The sequence below is a fragment of the Colius striatus genome, chromosome 2 (assembly GCF_028858725.1).
Source record: "Colius striatus isolate bColStr4 chromosome 2, bColStr4.1.hap1, whole genome shotgun sequence".
NCBI classification, from domain to species: domain Eukaryota; kingdom Metazoa; phylum Chordata; class Aves; order Coliiformes; family Coliidae; genus Colius; species Colius striatus.
The window spans coordinates 39,772,417-39,795,198 of NC_084760.1; the positions used below are offsets into that span (position 1 = coordinate 39,772,417).

Genomic DNA, 22,782 nt, shown 5'->3' on the forward strand with positions numbered 1-22,782 from the left:
CTCCTTCTTGGGAGGTTTCCAAACTCACCTGGACATGTTCATGTGTGATCTGATCTAGGTGGATCTGCTTTATCAAGGGGCTGGACTGGATGATCTCTAAAGGTCCCTTCCAACCCTTACGATTCTATGAATACATGGTATAACATACCAGAAAAACAATTATCCAGACCTTTACTCAGGGCAATTGTCACTCATTAATACAGCTAGTTATCAGCTAGAAGTGAAGAGTTCAAAGTAGAGGAGAAAGGAAAGCAGTTATTAGGTACAGGCAACTGGTAGTTTTAGATCCAAAAAATTGCAAAGTGCGATGAAACTTCACCCTGGCATCACGTGTTGCTCTGTACAGTTTTACAGCACTGTTCAGTTAATGGATTATTACTCATGAGTTTAACATGCCACTTGTCCTGTGGGACATGGCTGTCATTCTTAACTGGGATTTATCAGTGGTGGCAAAAGGCACGTGTGCTTTAGAGGCTGAAATTCTCTGAGACGTGTATTAATAAAACTCTGATTTTATTAATCAGTCCAGCTGACTGAACATTTTACAGCATATAGAGCAAGACGAGAGGCCAAACTTGCCACCGTACCAGACAACGTCAGCTGTGCAGATGTCCTTCCAAAATTAGGACAGCATTCAGAAGATTGTAACTTATTTACTTTTGGTGGTAATTTGCACTCTGAGTGTTTAGGCTGCTCTGGAAACAGGGTTTAGTGTTCAGCCTCACAAGGATGTTGTTACAAGGAGGCAGTTGACCTGGGCCACCTGTTCTGTGCTGGATGGCTCTGGGCAAACTTTGGTCTGGATTTACTTGGATGGGCAAAGAAACAGCAGAGCAGCTGCTTTGGGGTGACTTGCTTTTGCATCACAGAACCATAGAATGGCTTAGGTTAGAGGGGACCTTTAAAGATCATCAAGTCCAACCCTCCTGCAATGAGGAGAGACATCCTCAACTAGACCAGGTTGCTCGGAGCCCTGTCCAACCTAACCTTGAATGTTTCCAAGGATAGGGCTTCTACCACCTCTCTGGGCAACCTGTTCCAGCGTTTCACCATCCTAAACTTCTTAGTCACATTGAAACTGTAAGATGAGGTCCTTCACTTAGAAAAAAATATCACAGTCTCAGTGTTGAGCCTGGTAGAGTGATAGGAGTAGCAAGTCATAAATTATAGAAGCATAGTTATAAGGTATTCAGTTAAGGCCTAAGCAATATTCGGAAAGCTAAAATAAGCTGCTCTGGTTTTTGTAGCTTGTTACAATTATTATGACTCTTCTCTTGGGGTTCTCTAATGGATCAGGTCATGAGGAGCTGATATAGCCATGGCTGTAGCCTCCCCTGTGCAGACAGTGCTGCTCTTTCTGACTCCCTTGCTGCTGTTTGTGTCCAGCCTAGCAATGTGTGTGCTGGTTTGGGCTAGGACTGACTGAGTTCATTTTCTCCATAGATGTTTTCTAGGGTTAAACCACAATGACATGAAATGCATGTGATGCAGCATGAAGCACCCAGAAGGAGGGCATTAAGTGACAAAAGTCATGTTTATGAAATACAGCAGTGCAAACAGCCCTGTTGCCTGGCTTTTTCCATCTTACAGCTACAGCTGCTGCTGTTCATTTAATCCACTGACTGACAGGGTGCAGTTTTCCTGTACTCTCAGTGTATTGCAAAAATGAATGCATTATGCAAAGAGATATTTCTCTTCCTTTACCAAAATAGTACAAGTGCCACAAGAGCTAAGAAATCATTCCCTGGGCTCGTTGTACCCTCTAGCACATGTCAATACCATCCATGCTTGTAAAAAAATCACCCAAACCATCCAGAGTTGGGATCGTCACCCATTGTGCTAGTTGGGTGTATATTATTTCCTATCAAAAACACATGAAAGACACTGGTGAAAATGGTATTTGTGTTTTCTTGGTGTAAACAGTTAATTAGTTAAGCTGAAGGCATAAAATAGATGATGAAATGAGGAGTTGCTGCGTGTCTTTGCTGGGAAATGTATAGTGTTGATTTGTTTGCAAATGAAGTAAAATGACACAGAGCCTGAAAAAAATGCACCCCAGTGAAGAACGTCTGGGAAACCGAGCTGATATGATGCTTCATCTTCACTAGAAGGTGGTGGGAACACTGAAAATACACTTTAATTTCTCCATCTCTACAAGAGCCATAAGAACACCTGTGTCTGTCCCCCAAGAACTGGATGTTGGGCCAGGTGTGGTAGTCAACGTTTATCTGAAACAAAGAGGGAGTAGAAGAAGTCTTGGGGTGCTTTTTACAAATGGAGCTGTGATAAACCCTGATATGATCACTGCTGGGCTGCCTTCGACAGCTTCTGAGCTTTTTTGTGTAGATTTGCGAACTTTACACATGTCTTTCTGAGCTAAGCCAACTTCTTTGTTAAGGTCACCCCAGAGATCAGTGAAACCTGTTGGACCTCAAATAAGACAATGGATTGTTTACAAATGCTTTAAGCATGCTCAGATGTCCAACAGTACATACTGAAAGCAGCGAGGCCTCTGGAGATTTTTTAACCGGTAGTACCTGGTTCAAGTCACTGTGGCATTTCATAATAGTTGAACTCAGCATGGCACCCATTTGAACCTAGCAGATCCATGTCTTCAAAAGCATCATGTGCCAGTCTAACCCAAGGCAGCACTCCCATCGACTGTGGCAAGGAGGACGGTCAGTTTTTGGCTAATCTGAAGGGAGGTGAAGCAGGCTCGATACAGACATGCTGTCTGTGCAGAGGAGGTATGGAGTGGGGGCCCTGCTCTCTTCTGCATGGATTTCTTCTAGGAATAAGCAGTGAATTCACTCCCAATGAATTCTTTATTCTTTAGCCTTCACCTTACAGGAGGTGTTAGGACGTGGATGACTGTGTGCAGTAAGTGTGACACATGTGGATGCTTTGGTAGCTTCTGGGCAGGTGCTGATTGAACTCATGTTTGGAGAGGAGAGGGTCTTTCCTGGTGCATCATCCCTTGTCTCACCTCTGTGCTTCCTGTCTTTGGAGCCATCAGATGTTCCTACAGCAGCACAGCCCACAGCTGGATGCTGCTGTGGTAGTAGAGCCTTCCAGGGATTTCACGTTACATGTTTTTGATAAACTATCTTGCATATCCCTATCTTGTGTTCTGAGCTGTAAGTTTGTTGCTCTCGATCCAAAGTCCTACAACAGTGAATTAACCCAGGCATCATACTTGCAGCACCCGCTTTTCCATTTCTTGCCAGGCTGTCCTATATAGCTCTGCTAAAAATGCGTTTCATGCCCAGCTTCCCAAAGTCTGTCTTAAGGAACAAGATGGCCATAGACATGTGGAAGTCAGTGACTGTAAGTAAGCCTAATTGTCTTGTCACTGTCTTTTAGTTCACTTTGTGCCTTCATGCCAGGGCACTAAAATACACCCCTTCTTTAAATATTCTGGACAGTCAGTGCCTGTACTGGTAGAATTACAAGTTTTTATTAAAGTTTCTGGATTTTAAGAAAAACAGTGTTTAATCATCGCTGCTGTTAAATATTAAAATCTGGTGAGAATTGTAGGAACACAGAGACTCAAGATCTATCAGCATTTCTGATTTCTGATGCAAGCATCTTGTGCCTCGCCATACCATGTACTCCTGGAGTGCTGTGTCTGACCAAAGGAGGACAATCATAGAGCTAAAAATGCACGAAATATCTGGAAAACTGTGTAGCAGCATCTGTGCATTTTTACTGCACTCTCCTGTGGCTTATTTTGGTTAAAAGGCACAATCATTCCCATGAATTTATTTTTAGACTTTTCAATAAAAACGAGATGTACATCTTGGCCTGTCCCTCTCCCCAAGGCCAATGGTTTGGTACCCACATGTGGGTTTGGCCACCTCTCACCTAGAAGTCTCAAAGCAATGAGTGTTTCATCCTTCAATATATTTTTCTCCCTGTGACATTTTTTTCCTGCTAGTAAACTTGAATTTCGCTGTCATCCCACAGAACAGCTTTTCCACTCCTTGATGCATTCCCCCTACACATACTTAGGCTGCTCTACCCAGCAAAATCATTATTTTTCTGTTTGGCCTTTAGTCCTCCACTTCCTACCTCCACCTAGTCTGCGTGCCCACGCTTTGTCCAACCGTCTTCAGTTCATCCACATTTTGCCTGTAAATTCAATGCGGAAACTGCCCCACAATGGCAGATGAGGCCTTTCTGCATTGGCACAGGTGATCCTGGGCAACACATGCCGAAAAAGGTGGTGTTTGCAAGTGAGGACACTCAGCTTAGGGATCTCTGAGGAGGGTTTGCTCAAGGATCATCAGGGAATCCTTAGGGCCCTGCAACTGGTTGTGTAGTTATGAGAAATCAGGTAACAGGAGAGCACAGTGCCAGAAGGGCTGACACCCGAGCCCCTGACATTAATTGCAGTATCTACACTTGGGCCTCACGAGCTATGTTAAGGATCAGACCGCAGTCTCCTGGCGGCCAAGGGACGTTATCTTATCCATTACTATGCCATTCTTGAGCTTGTCTGCATAGTGTTCAGGGAGAGGGAAGAGGCTCTCACTATTAAAATAGATTTTGTTTCTATTAGCTAGTCTCCTCTCTCCAATCTGCTTCACCACGTGCCTGCAGGGAGACCCTTTGGTTGGCATTATGTCTGGACTGGTGGTGTGCCCACGTTTCTTCCTCCAGATAAAAATGCTTTACTAGCTTGGTTTTAATAACCTTTTCCCATGTGAAGTGCTGCTGTCATTCGTTGTAATGCCACTTCAGTCTGAGCGAGTGCTTTACTAGAAGGCAACGTAAGATTTTTAAGCAATCATGGAAGGGAAAGCAGAACTGTGCTACTTGACCATATAACATACTGAGAGATACAAGTTAAAAAGCACATCACCGGCAGCACGCTGTCAGTACTAAGTGAGGTGCACACCAGTAGGTTAAATTATCAACCCCATGTGAAGTACACCTCCGGCTCAAGGGTTGCCATTGAGTGCATACCCCTTCCTGCAATGACCTGTCACCACAATAGAAATACTCGCATATTTCCCTGTAGCAACAGCAAGGGAGAGTGATATTATTATGTTATCCACTCGGAGAGAAGAGTACCTTTTATCTATTATTTCCTTTACATTTATTCTGACTTTTAATCTCAAGTGTGCTCGCTGTCCTGGACAAATCCCATTTAAGATTTTCCAGCCTGAAATGGATTACTATATCCAACAGCCCCCACACTTGATTTATGGAGGGGAAAGGAAGCTGCTGCTTTGTTTCCATGCTTCCTCTCTCCTCTCTTTCTTCTCTCCAGCAGACTTTCAAAATAAGCAGTCCCTTACTGTATGCCACAGTAAGCTTCTGACCCGCAGAAGCTCATGTTCACGCCCAGTAGTATGGACTAAAAAGCCCAACCAGAATGTGCTTTTGCAAAATTAGGCTCCCTGGCCACCCACCTTGCACTGAGTGTGTTAAGGACTTGGAGCAGCAGCAGAAGTGTGTTTGCATGAGGTTACTAAACTGTGGAAAGGACAACAACAAGGGAAGAGCGTGGATAGCACCTGGGATGAAGGAAGGTTAAAGACTGAAGGTGATTATCCACACCTAGGTAGCAGGAGTGACGCCTCGAGTTTTCCAAACTCCCTGTATCCGTGAACTGTTTCTGCCTCCATGGTAACAAAACAAAAATTAACCACGCTGTTCTCTCTCTACCTGTCTATGGTGGGGTGTCCCTTTTGTCTTTCTGCCATACCTTCATCACCATCAGGAGACTGTTTGCTGCGAACTTTTCTCTTCCTGAAAGAAACAGCAGAGATTTCCGTTTCTCTGTCTCAGGCTTACTTTGTACCATTTTATGAAACTGTAGCTAAAGCCAAAAGCAGTAAAAAGACTACAGCTAGGTGATGTATTGAAAAAAAAGAAACAAAAAGAATATCAAACTGTCAGCTTATTTGAAAAGTAAAAAACAAAACCAAAACCACTATAAAAATAACCAAGGGGTTTCCCTGTCTTTAACAAAAAGGAGTGTAGAGTCGGTGATTCATTCTCCTGAGAAGTCTCTGTTTCTGCCTTGAGGGACCTTCAGATTATTTCCCTGTGAGATTTGGGATCCGAGTCCTTTTTTTTTCTTTTTAATGCAAGAGTTTCATTCTTCTGCATAACAGTGCTAGTTGAAAGGGGAAAAAAACAGGAAGAAGTGATAATTAAATATGGAAAAACTCTGATGAATGTCTTAACTGGAAAAAATGTCACATATGCAAGTCTGATTTGGAAAGAGAAGCGAGCCGAGTTGTTAGGACAGATAAGTCTTTCTGATGAATTATAGTGGCTTAGTGGCACCAAGAAGAAACTGAATACTCCTTGTTCTATTTTCTGGATGAATTAGTTTCTTCCCATCTGTTCCCAAGGATCAGTGACATTTTCCTAATACATCCGTGGTTTTTTGACATATGCCTGTAGATGCTCAGCATAATAGGAGCCCAGCTTTAACTGCTAACATGTTTCGTCTGTTTTCATGCTGGGTGCTGCACCCCTGCACGTCCCTCTGGGCCCGCACAGACGTAGGGTGCGACGAGCTGAGCCAGACCACCCCATGGCCGTGCTGGAAGAGAAGCAGACACCACAAAAACGTTATTTTCCTTCTGGTTTAACCAGTTCAAACCTCAGTTAAGGAAATTACCTCTCTTCTGTAGATGTTCATCAGCTTGTGCTTAAGTCCTGTCAAATGAATCTCTTGTTAAAATATTTAATGGAATAAGGTGGCTTTGCGAGAGCATCAGGGTTACAACATCAGTCACACAAGAGGTAAGCAAACGGCAGAAGTAAAGCTGCCAGGGCTGGTTTAGGCCCATCTCTTTCTGTGTTTGTAAAGGGACACAATCATAGTGTTCTAGATCTGGGAGAAACATGTAGAACCCTTCAACGTTATGTGGAGGCTGTTACCAGAGATGTAAGAGCAAAGATGATACCTCATCGTACTCCTCAGGAGGAGGGTTGCAGGGGCTGAAGCTGTCTGGCAGGACTCTGTGCAGGCCAGTTCTCCACCAGAGATGCAAGAGGATCAGCCTTTTCCGAGCATATAAAAATGCAGGTTTTGGAGAGGCTTTAACTTATAGCTACGTATGGAGAATTTTTATGTGTCCCATGACACCGGGACAAGCACCCAGGCAAGGGCTTGGGCACTTGTTTCCTAGCATACTGGTAGCGAGGCTTATTTTAACTCAAATAAAGCAGCGGATTTTCCCATCTTTTGTTCCCAGGCACTGCTGACTGATTTCACTGAAATGTTGATTAAAAAAAAAAGGATGTCATCAAGACAGACACCGTCATGAAAAATTTCAGCCCAACTGGCTCATATTTAATAATGTGCATATGGCGTGCTAGCAGCATAAGGGACAAGTCAGCTAATTAAATTAGAATCACTTTATTCAATAATTTATGGCTAGTTTTACTGATATCTCTAATAATGCCACAACTAACACAAGAATTTTAAAGCATCCTTGGAAACTGTGATTGAGCTTGACTTAGGATAAGGGACTTGCTTAATTTCAAACTCCAACCTCACCCGGTTCATTGTTGCTAAAATTACAGGACTGTTTGGAGGTACACACCCACCTGAAAATAAAAATGCATGTGGATTTACAAGACGGGTGAAGAGGAAAAAATAATCGGGTCTGAGACAAGTTTTCTGGATTATGTGGGTGACCTTCCCACAAGCAAAAGCAGAATACAAAAGAGAATCAACTATTGGAGATTATGAAGCAGGTCTCTGCACCGTGGGTTTCTTCTGTACGTGGCTGCTGTGCAGACATGGGAAGCATCGGAGTTAAAATTTGCAGTAATTCAAAATTCTGAAACAACTTGACATCTTAATTTCATATGTAAGAGTGGAGCTTTCACAGTGACTCCATTAGGCTTCAGGAGAGGATAATTGTACTCTACCAGTTTAGAGGGAGGCACGTGCTGGGGGATGAAGGACTGATGAACTTTAAAAGTGCCTTTCAGAACTTGGAGTAAGGAGAACAAATTCTTTTGAGGGAAAGGTTTCCTCATTTTTCTTTCCTTAGCCTTGGAGATTGAAAGAAACCTGGCTTATCTATAAATAAGGGGAATGTATAAATAAAAAACAGTCTCCAAACCTGAGCCTAAAACTGATCTCAGTGTTGCTTTCCATTGACAGATAACAAATATGCTCCTGCAGTCACTCTCAATGGGTTCATCTTTATTCTTGGAGGAGCTTATGCACGAGCAACCACCATCTATGACCCAGAGAAGGGCAATATTAAAGCAGGTCCCAACATGAACCACTCCAGGCAGTTCTGCAGGTGAGAAAAACAAAAAACCATTAAAACTGAATTACCAATGCCTTAACGTTTTCTGCTGATAAATAAGCTAATACAACCCTACAGGGAAGGGGAGAGGGGAAGGGAAGTGAATACCATCTGGGGGTTTTCCTCATCTCTTGTTTTGTGTGTGTTCAGGGCTGCAGCACTTCCCAAAGTGCACATCCAAGACCCTACTATCGGTCATGTTTCTCTTCATATTCAGACTGGATGGGTCGTGGGGAGGGACGTATGTTGGGCTCCTTCAGTGACTACAGGAACGCTGTTTTCCTCAGTTTCTGTGTAACCTGAGGTGGATAAACACACGCTGTAGGAGAGACTGCCATAGTGTGGAACATGTTTTTTGCCAACTAGCTAAAAGATGCTTGAAAGAAAAAAAAATACTGAGTAAGCACCACAAGCTGATGTTGTTATTTATGACAAGCTTTCTGGGCTCACTTCCCTGATCCCAGACACAGGTTTAACAAACTTCCCAAACTGGCTGACAAAAATAGAACTTGGCACCTATCGCAGGTACTGGCAGAACTTGAAAGCCTTTTCCAAAGGGTTCTGTGGCTGTTAGAGAAAGATGGGCTTGTTTCAGACTTTATACAGCACCGTCCCCTTCCAGAGCAGATCCCTGAGGGATGGGGAGAAGCCATGACTGGTCCAGAAATGCTGCTGGGTCAGGTCTGGTTGCCAACGTCCGACGCAGCAGTACCTTGAGACAGTGAGCAAAACTGAAATGCCCAGGCAAAACACTGGCTAGGATGGGAGTAATAGCAGCAATGGGACAGAGCCACATCTCCCAAAAGCTCAGCCAACAGCAATGCCTCTTGCCCCAGCGATATCCCCAGCCCCCATTCTATGGTTGAAAAACACCTCCATTGCATTTAACCTTTTGCTTTGATGCAGCTGAGAAAATTCTCTTTTAGGAAAGCATACTCAGTTTTTCCCTCTTTGCTGGTTTTTGGTTTGTTGGGTTGGGGCTTTTTTTCCTGTTTTCTCCTTTTTTTCCCCCCTTTCTTTTATTAATTTAAGGACTTCCTTCTCTTGGCTGCTGAAACACATTTGTTTTTTAGTAACAGGGTGTGAGCAATAGGCTCCATCCCGGGTGGCCACAGCCATGTGTGTCCTGTGGTAAGGACAGGTATTCCTTGTCCCCTCTGCTCTAGCAGGAGATGACGTGAGATGAGAAGAAGCCCACAGTGCTCAGGCAGCTGCTGATGATATTTTTCTCCTGAAAACGAGAAATAAAGGGTATGATGCAGCTCAGGATTAGAACCATAGGCAGTAAAATAAAATGCAGGGAACTTGTACATTTCTGTACCTTGCCACTGAGAGGGATGAACTGCTCTTTAAACATCTCTGTTTTGTAAAACATCACAAAAATCTATCAATTAAGTATCTGGAATACACTACAAGGGAAATTGTGTGGGTAACTTCAACCAGGGGCTGTTGGCTGAGCATCTCAGGGAATGGATGGTTTGCTCTGCTCCTTGCAGAAGGGAATCCAATGAGAGACCTTCTGATAGACAAAGGAGTGTAAAGCATTTTCCTCAGTGTTAGCTGTTGCTTAGGCACCATGATAAACTGGTTTTGCTTAAGTAGAATATGACACCCATCAGAAAAATATAACTTCAAACTTTTGAATGACATTTCTTCTAAAGTCTAAAGCAGTGGTGGGCTGGAAATCTACAATCGTAGTGGGATAGTCACTGAAAAAGGGAACACATCCCAATTGGATGCCAAAAAATGCACAGCTTCAAAAATTCTTTAATGTGCTGGAAAAATATTTCAACCAAAAGGAGATGAAAAATCTGTGACAATAGATAAATCAGTATGTAAGGAAATATGTAAAATGGGAGGTTAGTGGTAACAAGCACATTAAAAACTGTCTGCCGCTATGGGCAGCTGAGGGATCCAGTGAAGTACTAAAGGCTAATAGGAGTAAAATGAAAAGCACTTTAAGCCTTTTGGGATAAAGTTTGTAATTTTGATCAGTTATGAAACCATTGCTGATGAGGCAGCAGTGTGTAACACAGACCAATTGGATGGATGTGTCTCATCTGTATTTGTAAGGGAGCATAGAAGGTTTGGTTCTGTTTTCTGCTGTGAGGTACCAAAAGTGGTCAGTGTTGGCAGCAAGGAAAGATGTAAACTCAGAAATAAGGTTCTCCAATTGAGCAGCCTGGCCATCTTTGTCACAGGCTTCTTTAGAGACTTCACTGAGAAGCTGTTTGAACCACTAATGAGTGGTTAATTTGGGATGAATATTACAATGATCAGCAATCAATGCACTTCCCCGGAAAAACAAGTCTTGCTAAACCAACCTGTTGCCTTTTGCTTTTTTGGGAGGGACACTGGATTCCTTGGTTTGCTTTTTAATAAAACATGCCTGGCTGCTAAAGACAACTGTGATGCTACAATATACTGTGATTTCTCCAAGGTATTTGGCTGGTATTATATGGAATTAACAAGGCACACATAAGAGAGATTAAATCTGCTTCACTGACAGATCTCAAAATGTAGTTGTTAATGAGGAGATATCATTGAGCAAGGCCACCAGTAGCAAGCACTGACTCTTCTCCAGAGCTATTTAATATATCTACCAACAATCCAGGTAACAGAAAATCTCCCTTGGTAAAGGCTGCAGGTAGCATAGCACTTGGTGAGTACAAAATATTACAGAAGGAGCTATTTTAGCCAGTTATCTGCATGTCTCAGACGGTCTCAAGCAAGCAGCAGCATTTTAAATGCAAAGCAATACATGGAGGAAGCACAATCACAGCAGCCCTGCTCCCCTCAGAAAGTCAGGCACTCGGAGGAGGACATAAAGGAGGTCACTCAGAGCAACACAACATGAACTCTCATTGCACTGAGGGGGATAAAAGGTCAATGCAATATTGGATATATAATATGAGCCCTAACACCGAAACGAAAACAAGTTGAAGATGGGAAGAGAGAGTGCTGCTGCACATGGCGTTGGCAACATGAAGGCAGGTCTCGGGTCCACGCATCAACATGTGGAAATATCAGCAGAAGTTCAAAGGGAAGCTGCAAAAATGGCCCCGGGTTGCAAATCAAATCTTTGACATGAAATTTAAGGAGTTTATCAAAGAAAGGCGGAGGGGTGACTTGATCACTGAGAGCAAGTAGAAAAGCTTTCAGCCTCGCAGACAAAGGAGTAGCAGGTTACGAGGGCGAGAAAGTCAAGTTACACATCTCAGCCTTGAAGTGAGGCACTTTCCCAACAGCAAGGATAATTAAAGAGAGAGCCAGCGAGAGAGGGGGCTAACTCACCAGCACTCAGTGTTTTTAAGAGGAGATTAGATACATTTCCAAGAGAGATGCTGCCTGGGGAAAAGTCCGTGGCCTGTGTATACACAAGCTCAGATTAACTAAGCACAGACATCCCTTCTGACCTTAGTCTATGAATCTATAAATTCCTCATTCCACTCATTAGCATGGATCACGAAAAACATGCTTTAAAAGCAGCAACATAAACAACTTGAAAATTAACTGCATGCTATTGATCTCCTCTCACCAGGAATCACTCGATACTGAATTTGCTGGGAAAAAATCTTGAGTGCATTGCCTTTCTTTTTATCTGCACTGTCTCAACACGTTAGAGCCTAGGGAGCACGATGGCCGCGAGCACAGGGGAAAAGAATATGCATGTGAAAAATTAAAGGTCCGTTCGAATGGGTTTTTAAAGCAATTTAAATTACTTTAATGAAAAACGAAAAATAAATGTTTCGGGCCACCAGCTCACAATCAACAGGAGAGCAAATTGAGCATCATTTTCAGATTAAGCCCAGCCTGATGGCAGTCAATAAGAAATTCGTGTTGACCTAGAATTAATCCTTTCAAGGATGGTGCCGAGTGGGCAAAGAGCAACGATATGCTTGAAGCATTGTGAAATTCACATGGAGCTCACACGCAGGTCCTGATCATCTGACACACGGTGTGTGAGGGTGAGGGAAATATTTGACATCTCCCAGACACCAGGCCAGTGTGTCCTGTTTGCCACATAGACCCCGTCTCGGTTTGGCACCTCCGAGTTTGCTGGATCTTTGAAGGTGGTGACAGCAGACGGCAGGCGCCAGGGATGAAGAGCTGAGATGATCACACCTTGCTCTGCTGGACACCTCCCTCCAGAAAGCCTTGCAAAGACATCCCTCCAGCACTGGCAAGTCCTCCCTTTGCAGGCACACGCTCTCCCTTCCTGCCGTGCCCTTCAAGGGCTTCTTTTTCCACCAGCAAAAAGAATACCAAATGCGTTTCTGTGCATGATTAAAAATTCCATATTCTATAGCTTGCTTAGGATGCAGGCGGCGTGCAAACAGGCGTGTGCTACAGAGAGCCTCCACGGGGCAACAGCGGCAGCGTGATGGTGCCAGCAATAATTCCAGAGCAGCTAATTTAGTACTGGCAATTCCCAACAGACACCAGAAAAGCATTTTCTTCCTCCTCCTCTGACTGTTAACCAGTAAGATTTATTAGATGGTTCTGCCACACGGAAACCTTTAATAAAACTTCGACTCGGGCTGAACAGCACAAAAAGAAAAGGGTCGGTTTGTGGATTTTTTTCCCCCTCCCACCTCTTCTTTTTAAATAAGCCCTTGTTCTTGAACAGCGAAGCATGGTGACTCCTGTGCTTAACTACTAGGCATTGCTAATGTACAGCACCGGCCACACACTCTCCCAGTTGATTCCTTTCCTCATTGCAAAGTTCGTGGTAACTCCAGGCACTGGAAGGGGTTAGAGCAGAGCTTGTTTGGTCAGATATTCCCAGGTGAAGCTATTACAGAGCACAGTTCCTTAATGGCCGCGTGCTTCTTGAGCCCGCAGACGTAAAGGCTGCTCTGTTCAGCAGGCAGCATTTGCAGCCTGGTCCAGTAGGAAAAACCAAAATCTTCCAGTGTATCTGGGAGGAAACAGTTGTCTGGGACTGTGCTCAGCGTACGGCGGGCGAGAACTGCCGCACCAGACTAACAGCAGTGATTTCTGTAGCAGCTGATGACATGAAGGATTTCGCTGTGCATTAAAGCGTAACTGATACAGACAGAGCATTCGGGCCATTACTGATGTGCAATGGACTTTGGAATAAAACATTGCTGGTTTTCAGCAACAAGTAACGATGCCACATGATGGTTTTGGATCATTAGCAAGGGAGAGTGCTCGCAGAGTAGGGGAGAATATAACTGGAGCTTGGCCAAAACACCCACACTAATAATCCCGCTCCAAGAAGTGGCATGATATCCTCCTAATTGACCATGACTAATCTGGACCCTCATTTATCCATCTCATTGTAAAGATGACACCTCTGGCAGCACAACGCGGCCACCCGAGCTCGAGCCCTCTGAAACGGAAGAGCCTGGCTGCCGGCGCGGTCGCGGGCGGGCACGGAGGCTGGCAGCACAGCTGCTGAGCTCAGGAAGGCGCTCTGGCACCCGCAGAGGCACCAGGGAGGCCTTTGGCTGCCACGCTGCAAACAGAAAAGGTCTCCAATGTGAGGAGAAGCTCTGGTGAGCTCCCTGTCCCACAGAACCTGGTGTCCCATGGGCTTCGCTTCTCTTGGCACCACCTCCACCCAGCTGACAAGGATCGTTCAATTTCAGCTCCAGCACTCCTTGAAGTCTTAGGGCAGGAAGGAAATCCATCTTCTAATAAACAAGGGGATTTTTTTCTTCTTTTAAGCAGTGTCTGTCTAACTGATAACGTTTGTGGAACTGCTCCACATAACTGGGTGTGCACGTGTGCACAGCCAGGAGCGAGGAGGGAGAGGAGCTTTGTTTGTGGCCTCAGAAGATGTTACATTTCAGGGAGTCAAAACAAACACTGATCCAGCTGTTTCAAATCTTCTACAGGAAAGATTTTTTTTTAAAAGAAATTATTTTTAACGTTTGCTGATGGGGCTGATGGGATCTTTAAGATGAAGCAGGAAACTGTAAAATAAAACTAATAAGCAAAATTACTAAACTTTGCTGATAGTCCCACTGCTTGGTGCTATGCCTAGCCATCGTGACTGGGGGAGGGAAGGAGCCCCCAGGCACTCAGCTCTCGAACACTACAGAAAAGAGGTGCTGACAGCTTCTGCTTAGGGTTGCTTCCAAATTACTGCCCACCAGAAGACTTTCACCGCAAGATGCCTTTGAATGGAAAGCAGAGAATCCATAACACTCTTGGTGGCAAAGTGACCACGGAGCAAATGGCAGCTGAAAGCTCGTGTGTGCTGAGCCCAGGTGCCCCACGCCTGAGCTGGAGTGTGAGCGGGTTTGCTCACATGCGATTGAAAACGTTCATTGAAAAGCAATGCAAAGTCAAATGCAGCAACAAAGGCAAATCAGATCCTGGGCCACCTCTGCAGGGGTGTTACCAGCAGAGCTAGAGGCAGGGTCGGCACCTCGCTCTACTCGGCACTTGCCAGGCTACACCGGAAATATTGTGTTCACAATTCAAAAAAGACACAGTAAGACTGGAGAGGGTCCAAAGGAGGGCCACAAAGATCATCAAAAGGTCAGAGAACTTGCCTTATGAGGAAAGACTGAAAGAGTTAGGTCTCTTCTCCCTGGAAAGAGAAGTCTCAGGGGTGTACCTCATCACAGCATTGTGTCACTTAAGAAGGGCATAGGACTGAGACTCTGTCTTCACAAGAAGCTGCATGGAGAACACAAGGGGCAACAGGTACACCAGGAGAGGTTTCATCTCAATATAAGAAGTGTTTGTTTATTTAATTGTTTCCGCTGGAACAACCTCCCCAGGGATGTGGTGGAGTTCTCAACACTGGAGGTTTTCAAGATGCAATTGGACGTGGTGCTAAATAATCTCACTAGGGTTCATTTCTCATGAACGGATGGACAAGATGATCTTTTGAGGTCATTCCAGCCTGGGCTGTTCTATGATTTTATGATTCAGTGATTCATTTAGTCCATCAATTCCTTTAATGGCCAGCTGTCAGAGAGGAATCTTCTCTGCCACATGTTTGCTCAGCCTGGGAAAGGACTACAAGGTGGATGGGCAGAGAGGAGATGTAAATGGTGGTTAGATTACACAAGCACTCCAACTATGGTGAGCCAGGTCCCCACCAGCCTTTTGTGTACCTCAGCCTCTTTGGATTTTCCCAGGAGCGCATTTCAGGGCTTCAGGAAGGTCGGCCGATGGGCCAGACTGGCAGTGGCTGGGGATTGCCACAGCATGGTCCCCTGACACTACTCCTGGTTTGGGCAATGGAAGAGGCCCTGGTGCCCCAGATGAATCAGCTGCACGGCTTTAGGTGAAGCCTGCTTAGTAAACAGCAATTGCCCCAGGAGCACTATGCAAAATGCCGAAACCTGGAAGGAGAAGGTAGTTTCCTGAAAGTGTGAGTGAAGTGAGCTCCATTTTGATGGCGATTACCTGGGGTGTGTGGCTGGAGAGGTGGAGGTCTGGCTGCCCCTTAGCTAGAGGGGTCCCTGGCCCTGACTGCCAGAGGGCGTGTGTCCCTGCAGCAAGGCTCTGCGGCATGAAGCTGCCTTCCTCCCTTCCCTGGCTCTGACAGCCTGTAATCATTTTATCTCTCAGGATTAATGGCACCGAGCAATAAACTCACATCCTAATTATTGTAATTATTTCTTTCTTTGTACGTCAGCCTTGGTAACGATGTTTTTACAGCTGATGGGATGGAAGGGAGGGGAGAAAAGAAATATTGTCACAGTAATGAAGAAAGAGCAATGAGCATAGTCCTTTTCACTCACTTTCCTCAAGGTTTTAGAGCCCACTTGAGTTTCTGATTCCCTAAGGTCCCAGAAATTAGCAGTGATTGTCCTAATACTGCAAAGTAGCAGCAATCTAGGACTAAATTCCTAATTAATCTTAAATACCTACCTGGCACTTTAGCCCCGGAGATGCCTGAATGTCTTTGAAGTCCCCTGTGCACAGTAAGTACTGGCTGCATACTTAGAACTGCCTGTTTCTTGATAGCAGGAGCAGCTGACTGTTTCTCTTAACCTCAGGCATGACTCACAAGCTAAGTGTTAACGCAGTCTTATCTATGGGAATTGCACAGGGAGCAGGCAGAAACTACTCTAATCACCCTTTAAAATTCCCGCAACCTTTCAGATGGAATTCAGCATCCCTTTCTTTCCCATGAATTAGCACTGTGGTGGGAGAGTATAGGATTGAGCTGCTTGTCCCAGCCTCTAGGCAGGAATTTCTTTCAGTGCTGTAGCCCAGGTGATGGAGAACAAGAGCCATATTTGCCCACCTGATGTAACCCCTGATGCAGAGCATGGGCTGGGGAAGAACTGGGACCTAGATCATTAATGGGAAGGTGTGTGTGGCCATGCCGCTGCTCTACGGTGATGGCAGCTCTGGCTTAGAGGAGCAGCTACTAAATGTACCACAGAGACTTTACCAGAAGAAACATGGGCAGCTGCAATGCGATGCCGTGATCTATAAAGCACCTGCAGCCCTCTTTTAGAGACCTAACACGAGATGCCCGAGGGGATACCCAGCACTCAAGGCCAGACTTCAGCTGTATGGCACATAGCCAGCTGAGAAGGCCCAGTGTCTGCTTGGTTCCTGTTCCTAGGGTCACCTACAGCTTAGACAGCAGGATCTCTGCACAGAGTCCTGCTTCTGTCTTTCCCATTTCTCCCATCCAGACCCAGAGCAGCCCAGAGCAGCCCCATCAGGTGAGGAGCAGTAACAGACAGGCCCCATACGTCAGTGGGAACAGCCACTAAGGTTTTCCCCTGTGCTGGGCTGAGGTGCTGCCATCTGCAGCAGCATGGCCACACTGGTAAACCCAGACTTGGCTGAGGCCATTCATGGCACTGGGCCTCGATCACCGATGCTGATGGAACCAGCCCTGGGCTCTGTGCTCCGTACTAGTGTTTCTTTTTGTTGCCTGTTATTGATAGTTCAGCAGCTAAATGTTTCTTGGGGATCTTTTCCTCATTTGAGAGTTACTTTACTTTTCTCCACTCCCCAAAATTCATACATTAACACATTTGCTATTGGGGCTTTTTTTGGTCAAGCTTTGTGTGACCTGATCTAGGTGGACCTGCTTTGGCAGGGGGTTTGAACTAGATGATCCTCTAAAAGTCCCTTCCAACCCCTACCATTCTATGATTCTGTGATACTTTTTTAATGGCTGATCAGCATTTCATTAGAGAACAAGGCAGCAAAGCTGCTCTGTTCCACAGTCCATCTCTGACATGGGACCCTCTTCTACCCATCCATATCTACACCTATCCACTCTACCCAAATCATAACCAAATTCAAATAAGCTTCCGCCTCCTTCAGCTTCACTATTAACAAGAAAAAGTGAAACGCAGACAGCAACCACTATCCTGTGGCCTCATTTCTCAACTCTCATTGTTCTGGTTTCAGCAGCCCCTCCACCACATCGGGACTGTTTCAATATGGGGTGGGGAGCAATCCTCCCCACCTCCTCATGCTGTGTTTTTGCAAGCTGTAATTCCCAACCTGTGTTGCTTTTAAGTAGCAACTTGTTCCAGTGCAGAGATGGGCTTCCTTGCCCTCAACAAATACCTGGAGTCCTAAACTGTGGTTTAATTGCATGTTTTTCTGATTTACTTGGTCCTGCCCCCTGTACTCCCTCCTGGCCTGTCACAGGGACCCCAGCTCTGGCAGGAGGCCTCAGAGGCCTGGCAGTGCCTCTCCACCACCAGCTCCAGCCCCTTTGGAGCGGGACTCGTCCTCTCTCAGAGCTGTCTTTCAGGATGACACTTGGCTTTACTCAAGTCCTCATTCTTACCCATTTCTCCCTGACGTTTCAAAAATAATTACCAGTGGTTCAGTAAGTTCATTAGCAAACTCCCTCAGGACCCTGGGCTATGTATCATCCAGCCCTGATGATTTGTGGATAGGCTCTAATCAAGTGTTTCAAGTCTCTCTCTCCTTCCTCCTCCTTTCAGATTAACAGTTATTTTGACAAGATTCTCATTATTTCCTATTTCCTGGCAGTACCCAGGGACTAGGCTTATTTGAGTCCTCACTGTTGTCATTGTGGGTTTATTTTTAACCTCAGGCTCTGCTTCTCCACAAGGACATCAGAGTTTTGTGTTCTTCAGAAACACATGGCTTTGTTGGTGCCATTTTAGTCTCAGTTCATCCTGGGTCTTCAAGCGCTCTCTGTCTTTTGCTTTTATCCCTTTTTATCCTACTTCTTCTTCCCACCACGCCAAAATCAGCCAGAAGAAATGACTTTGCTTTTGCCAGGCCTACGAGATTATTCCCCTTCTCCCCCTCCTTAGATCTAAGCCACCTTCTTGTCTGCAAGTACTTTCTTCCCATCTCTCTTTTTTATTCACTGCCATCCTCTGGTGTGTATATGGTCACCACAATCTCCGTTTTCCTTCCCAAAACAAACAGCTGCTGGGTGCTCTTGGAAGGGACCCAGCCACCAGAAGAGCCACCACCAACCACATCCAGCTTAACAACAGCTTTAAATGTTGTGAGGCAAACTCAGGCCTCCCAGCCAACAAAAAGCAGAGCCACTTCCACTTTCAGATTCTTCCCACACAGTGGGAAGGCAGCATGGAGGACGGGGCAGCCTTGCATAGGCTTTTCCTACACATCTGCCTGCTGCCTCCATTGTCCTGCTGCCCTTTCCCAGTTCACCCAGAGGAGCCCAGACCATGTACATAAGCCCACCCTGTGCACAACTGCTGGAGAGGCTGAGGGGTTAAATGGAAGGAGGAGGAAGAGATGAGGGCAAAGGGCAATTTTTCTTTCAAATACCTTCCACACCTGTGCACCTTCCCTGCTGTCAAGAGGCTACGGACTAGGGGATTAGCCCAGCCTCAGCATCCTTGATTTGCAAGAGGTGTCTGAAGTCAAACCCTTTCCTTTTAAAAGGGAAGTAAGGGGGGCTTTGTCTTCTTCAGATACCAACACACAGCTCCCCTGCCAGCCCCTCAGCCGCATGCCCCCAGCCATCATGTCCCCTGACAGCACCCACAGAGGGGGGCAGCAGGGCCTCAAGGCTCCGAAGGTGGCTGGGGAAGGCATGAAGCAACAGAGTGGTTTTTGGAGTATTTTTCCCCACTTCACAGCAGTCATTGATAATCAGAGAAGTAACTTGAAGGCAGGGTTTATTCCAGCCAAGGCTGCAGGGACCCCAGACTGCCTGGATTGCTTTTGCATGTGTGTGGTGTTACAAGGACAATCGTGTGTCCTAATCCCATATAGGGGTTGGAGAAACATTTTACTTGGACTCATTTCTGTTGTTAAAAATTAGAGGCAACATTTACCTACTTGGCAGGAACACAAAAAGGATTAATTTGGGGGAGAGAGAGAAGGAAAAGAAATGTTCACACAGCTTAATATGGATAAGAATAAAAGGTTTATTCATCATTTAGCCCTTGTTATGACAGATTGGGTTTGTTTGAAGCCCAAAAAGAAAAACATTGGTCAAGAAGCCTAACTAAGATTTTTCTCTTTTTTTTAAAAAAAAAATAAACAAACATACAGTGCCGTGGTTCTGGATGGAAAAATTTATGCCACTGGTGGGATCGTTAGCAGCGAAGGACCTGCTCTGGGAAACATGGAAGCCTACGATCCTAAAACAAATACGTGGACACTTCTACCAAACATGCCCTGCCCTGTTTTCCGACACGGCTGCGTAGTAATCAAGAAGTACATTCAGAGCGGCTGACGGTGCCTGGGAGTCGGATGGAGAACTGTCTGTCCCTGTTGAAAGCAGGCAAGAGGAATACTACTACTTAAGAAACAAAAGCAGCAAAGCCAGCCAGTGAACATATTGCTCTAAAGTCTTGAATAGTGTCTACATTGAATGTAGAAAAATCATCCTCACCTTTTGGTGAACAAGGAGCAGAGAGCTCCGTGCTATGTAAGATATTGTAACTTAATACAAAGGTGTCACTAGATGTTATAGTGGCACTTGTTCTGGACGTCGGCTTTTGGTCAACCCAGGTGCAATAGAATTTCACATATTTTTTAAGCTGGGGAAGAGAGGAAAAAAAAAATCTGCATTTTACTTTAGAGCTCAAGCTTGATTCTTAAAATAACCATGCAGATTAATTTTACTGTTACACTTTAGGCATCAGTCTATTTGAAAGGTCAAAGTGTCCTTACCACTTTGATTCCTACATTTGTTTTTAACAAATACACACTTTTCAGTATCGATGACTGAGAGAAATCTTGTGTGACAGATGGCTTACAATGATGTCAGTCTTCCATCAGAGCAAACAAACCTTTCAGTCCTCTAGAGCAGAACCCGGAGAAGGGTGAGGTGGGGACTGGGGAGGAGAAGAATAGCCATTGGTAACAAATCCCATGTAAATGATGGGAAAAGGTCTGTTGGGCTGGATGCGTTTCTGCTCCCGGTGATATTTGTGTGGGCAGCATGTGGCTGTGCCCACGGGGGCGGGGGAAGGTTTCTAAACCTTTTACTCCCTGTTTCTGCTGATGAGAGAACTTGACAGTGCTCAATTCCTGTAATGCAAAATGAAAAGTGTTTTGATTCCAGAGGCGTTCTCCTGATAAACCCTCCCTCTCCTTGGGATCACAGTGAAATGCACGGCCCAGCGCGGCATTTCCACGCTTTCATCAGATGGAGAAGATGTCTCCTGGTGTGGCTACGCACTCAGTTTTGGTCTCAACCAAAGTTCCCTCTGTTGGGATCTACGCCACCATCTTCTATGTAAAGTCTGAGAAGTTTTTGATTTTGTTCTGTTTTTCAAGTTTCCCCACAGGTGTGGAAACCTTATACTTCTCTTATTTACAGATTTTAAACACACAAGTTTAAATCCCATGGTAGAAAAAATGCATAGGCTTAAGCCCAGGATAAGAGACTTAAAATGATTACTATGTAGAGTTGTAAGTATATGCACAGCACAGGGGTTATATTTTTATATATATTAAAATATTGTCTATCCAGAGAGCATTGTGATGTGGAAATTCTTTATAAATTTATACATTAAAGGATCAAATGGAAGATGGACCGGGTAACAGAGGGGGCAGGGGAAAGAATCTTAACATTCACACATAGGAAGTAACCCCAAGCTAAGGACTGTCTGATTTCTTTACAAGTAGATGGAAAAAAGTTGCCATACTTGCCTTTGCAGACTCAAATCCCAAATGCTATGCCAGTAGTTCAAGAAGGAGGGTCCTATACAGGGCATGGGCAAGATCTTACAGTCAATATCTAGTAGAGTTTCATACCAAATACGCTAGCCTTTTTATACAGAGGGAGGTCTGCCTACAGCTTTGGGGAAATCAATGCAGATGGTTAGCTAATCATCTTATTTTATTAATAACCGTTTATAAAATAAAGAAAAAAAAGAAATTTGTATCTTGCAGTATTTAAAGAAGTGCTCAAGTCAGCTGAGTCAAGCTATAGGATGACTCAAGTCTCTCATTTTGACAGTGAGGTTCCAGCCTTTGTTATGCAGTTGTTTTATTTATTCTTTAAAGAAAACAAATAATAAGCACAACAAAAATTATATTACTAGTATGTCATTGAAAGTATTTATGTCAAACAGGGTGCAAGTGTGAACCTAAAGATTGGAGCACAAGTTTCTAACTGCCTGGGGCAGGAGTAATTTTAGTGTTGGTGTGTGTCTACCTCCAAAGGAGGTGCTACCTGTCAACAAGACCGAAACACATTCAACATTTCCAATTTAAGCTTATTTCTTCATTTCTCACACTGGAACAAAACTGGCGATTTCTGTGAATAATAATAAAAACAGGGTTATCTGTAATGGTATTGTATATAGTTTATGTTTACTGTTAAGTTCTTGTTATATTATAATAAATATATTTATAGATCTAGATTCAGCATCCCGATTGGATTAATTTTGTCACAACTGACCATGAAACAACACTGCATGAACAGGGACTTTGGGTTTCGTGCCAGTCGTGGATGAAAACGCGTTCGTTCTATCCAAGTAGCTCATGTCATAAATCCATACATGTATCACTAACCTTTAAATGCTCGGGAGTTTCCAAAGGACTTCCACTCTCCTTTCTGAAAAATAAATCTTAGGCGTGATTTTGGCTTTTATTTGGCAAGAATATCTACATTCCCAAACTTACTCATAAGTAAAGAACAAGAGGGCTGAAGTTTAGGAAACTGTCTTGAATAAAACCACTGATGAACAACTTAAAAGGACAGGATTTGTGCTGCACTGCTGCTATGGCATCTAAAAGATGAAAGTCACTTTTGCCTTATGGCCAACATTCCTTCGTGTCCAGAGCGAGAGCTCTGTACCTCACTGGATAAATCTTCCAGAGAGCACTGAAGTGCAACCATTCGTGTTTTCTTTCATGTTTCATTAGAGTGTCAGCTGGTAGTTGTAAAACTGGATATGGAACAAAGATGAGCCCAATCTTAACTAGTTTCCTCTACCACTGCAGTGGAACATTTCAGCTGGATTTTAGGAGGTAATACCTGTTATATACGTTAACAGGAGGAATCTAGTTTAGGTTGAAATTGTCTCCAGTTCCTACAGAGCACATCTATGCA

General features: G+C 44.5%; 1 protein-coding gene across 1 annotated transcript in view; it reads left to right on the forward strand.

Annotated features, from left to right (window-relative positions):
- Positions 1–22,014, forward strand: part of KLHL29 (kelch like family member 29) — a 411,312-nt gene extending 389,298 nt beyond the window's left edge. Inside the window, exons 13-14 of the mRNA XM_061990887.1 lie at positions 8,141–8,285; positions 19,767–22,014. Coding sequence (XP_061846871.1) covers positions 8,141–8,285; positions 19,767–19,950 — 329 coding nt within the window. The 3' untranslated portion in view covers positions 19,951–22,014. The remainder of the gene's footprint in view (positions 1–8,140; positions 8,286–19,766) is intronic.
- Positions 22,015–22,782: the final 768 nt, after the last annotated feature.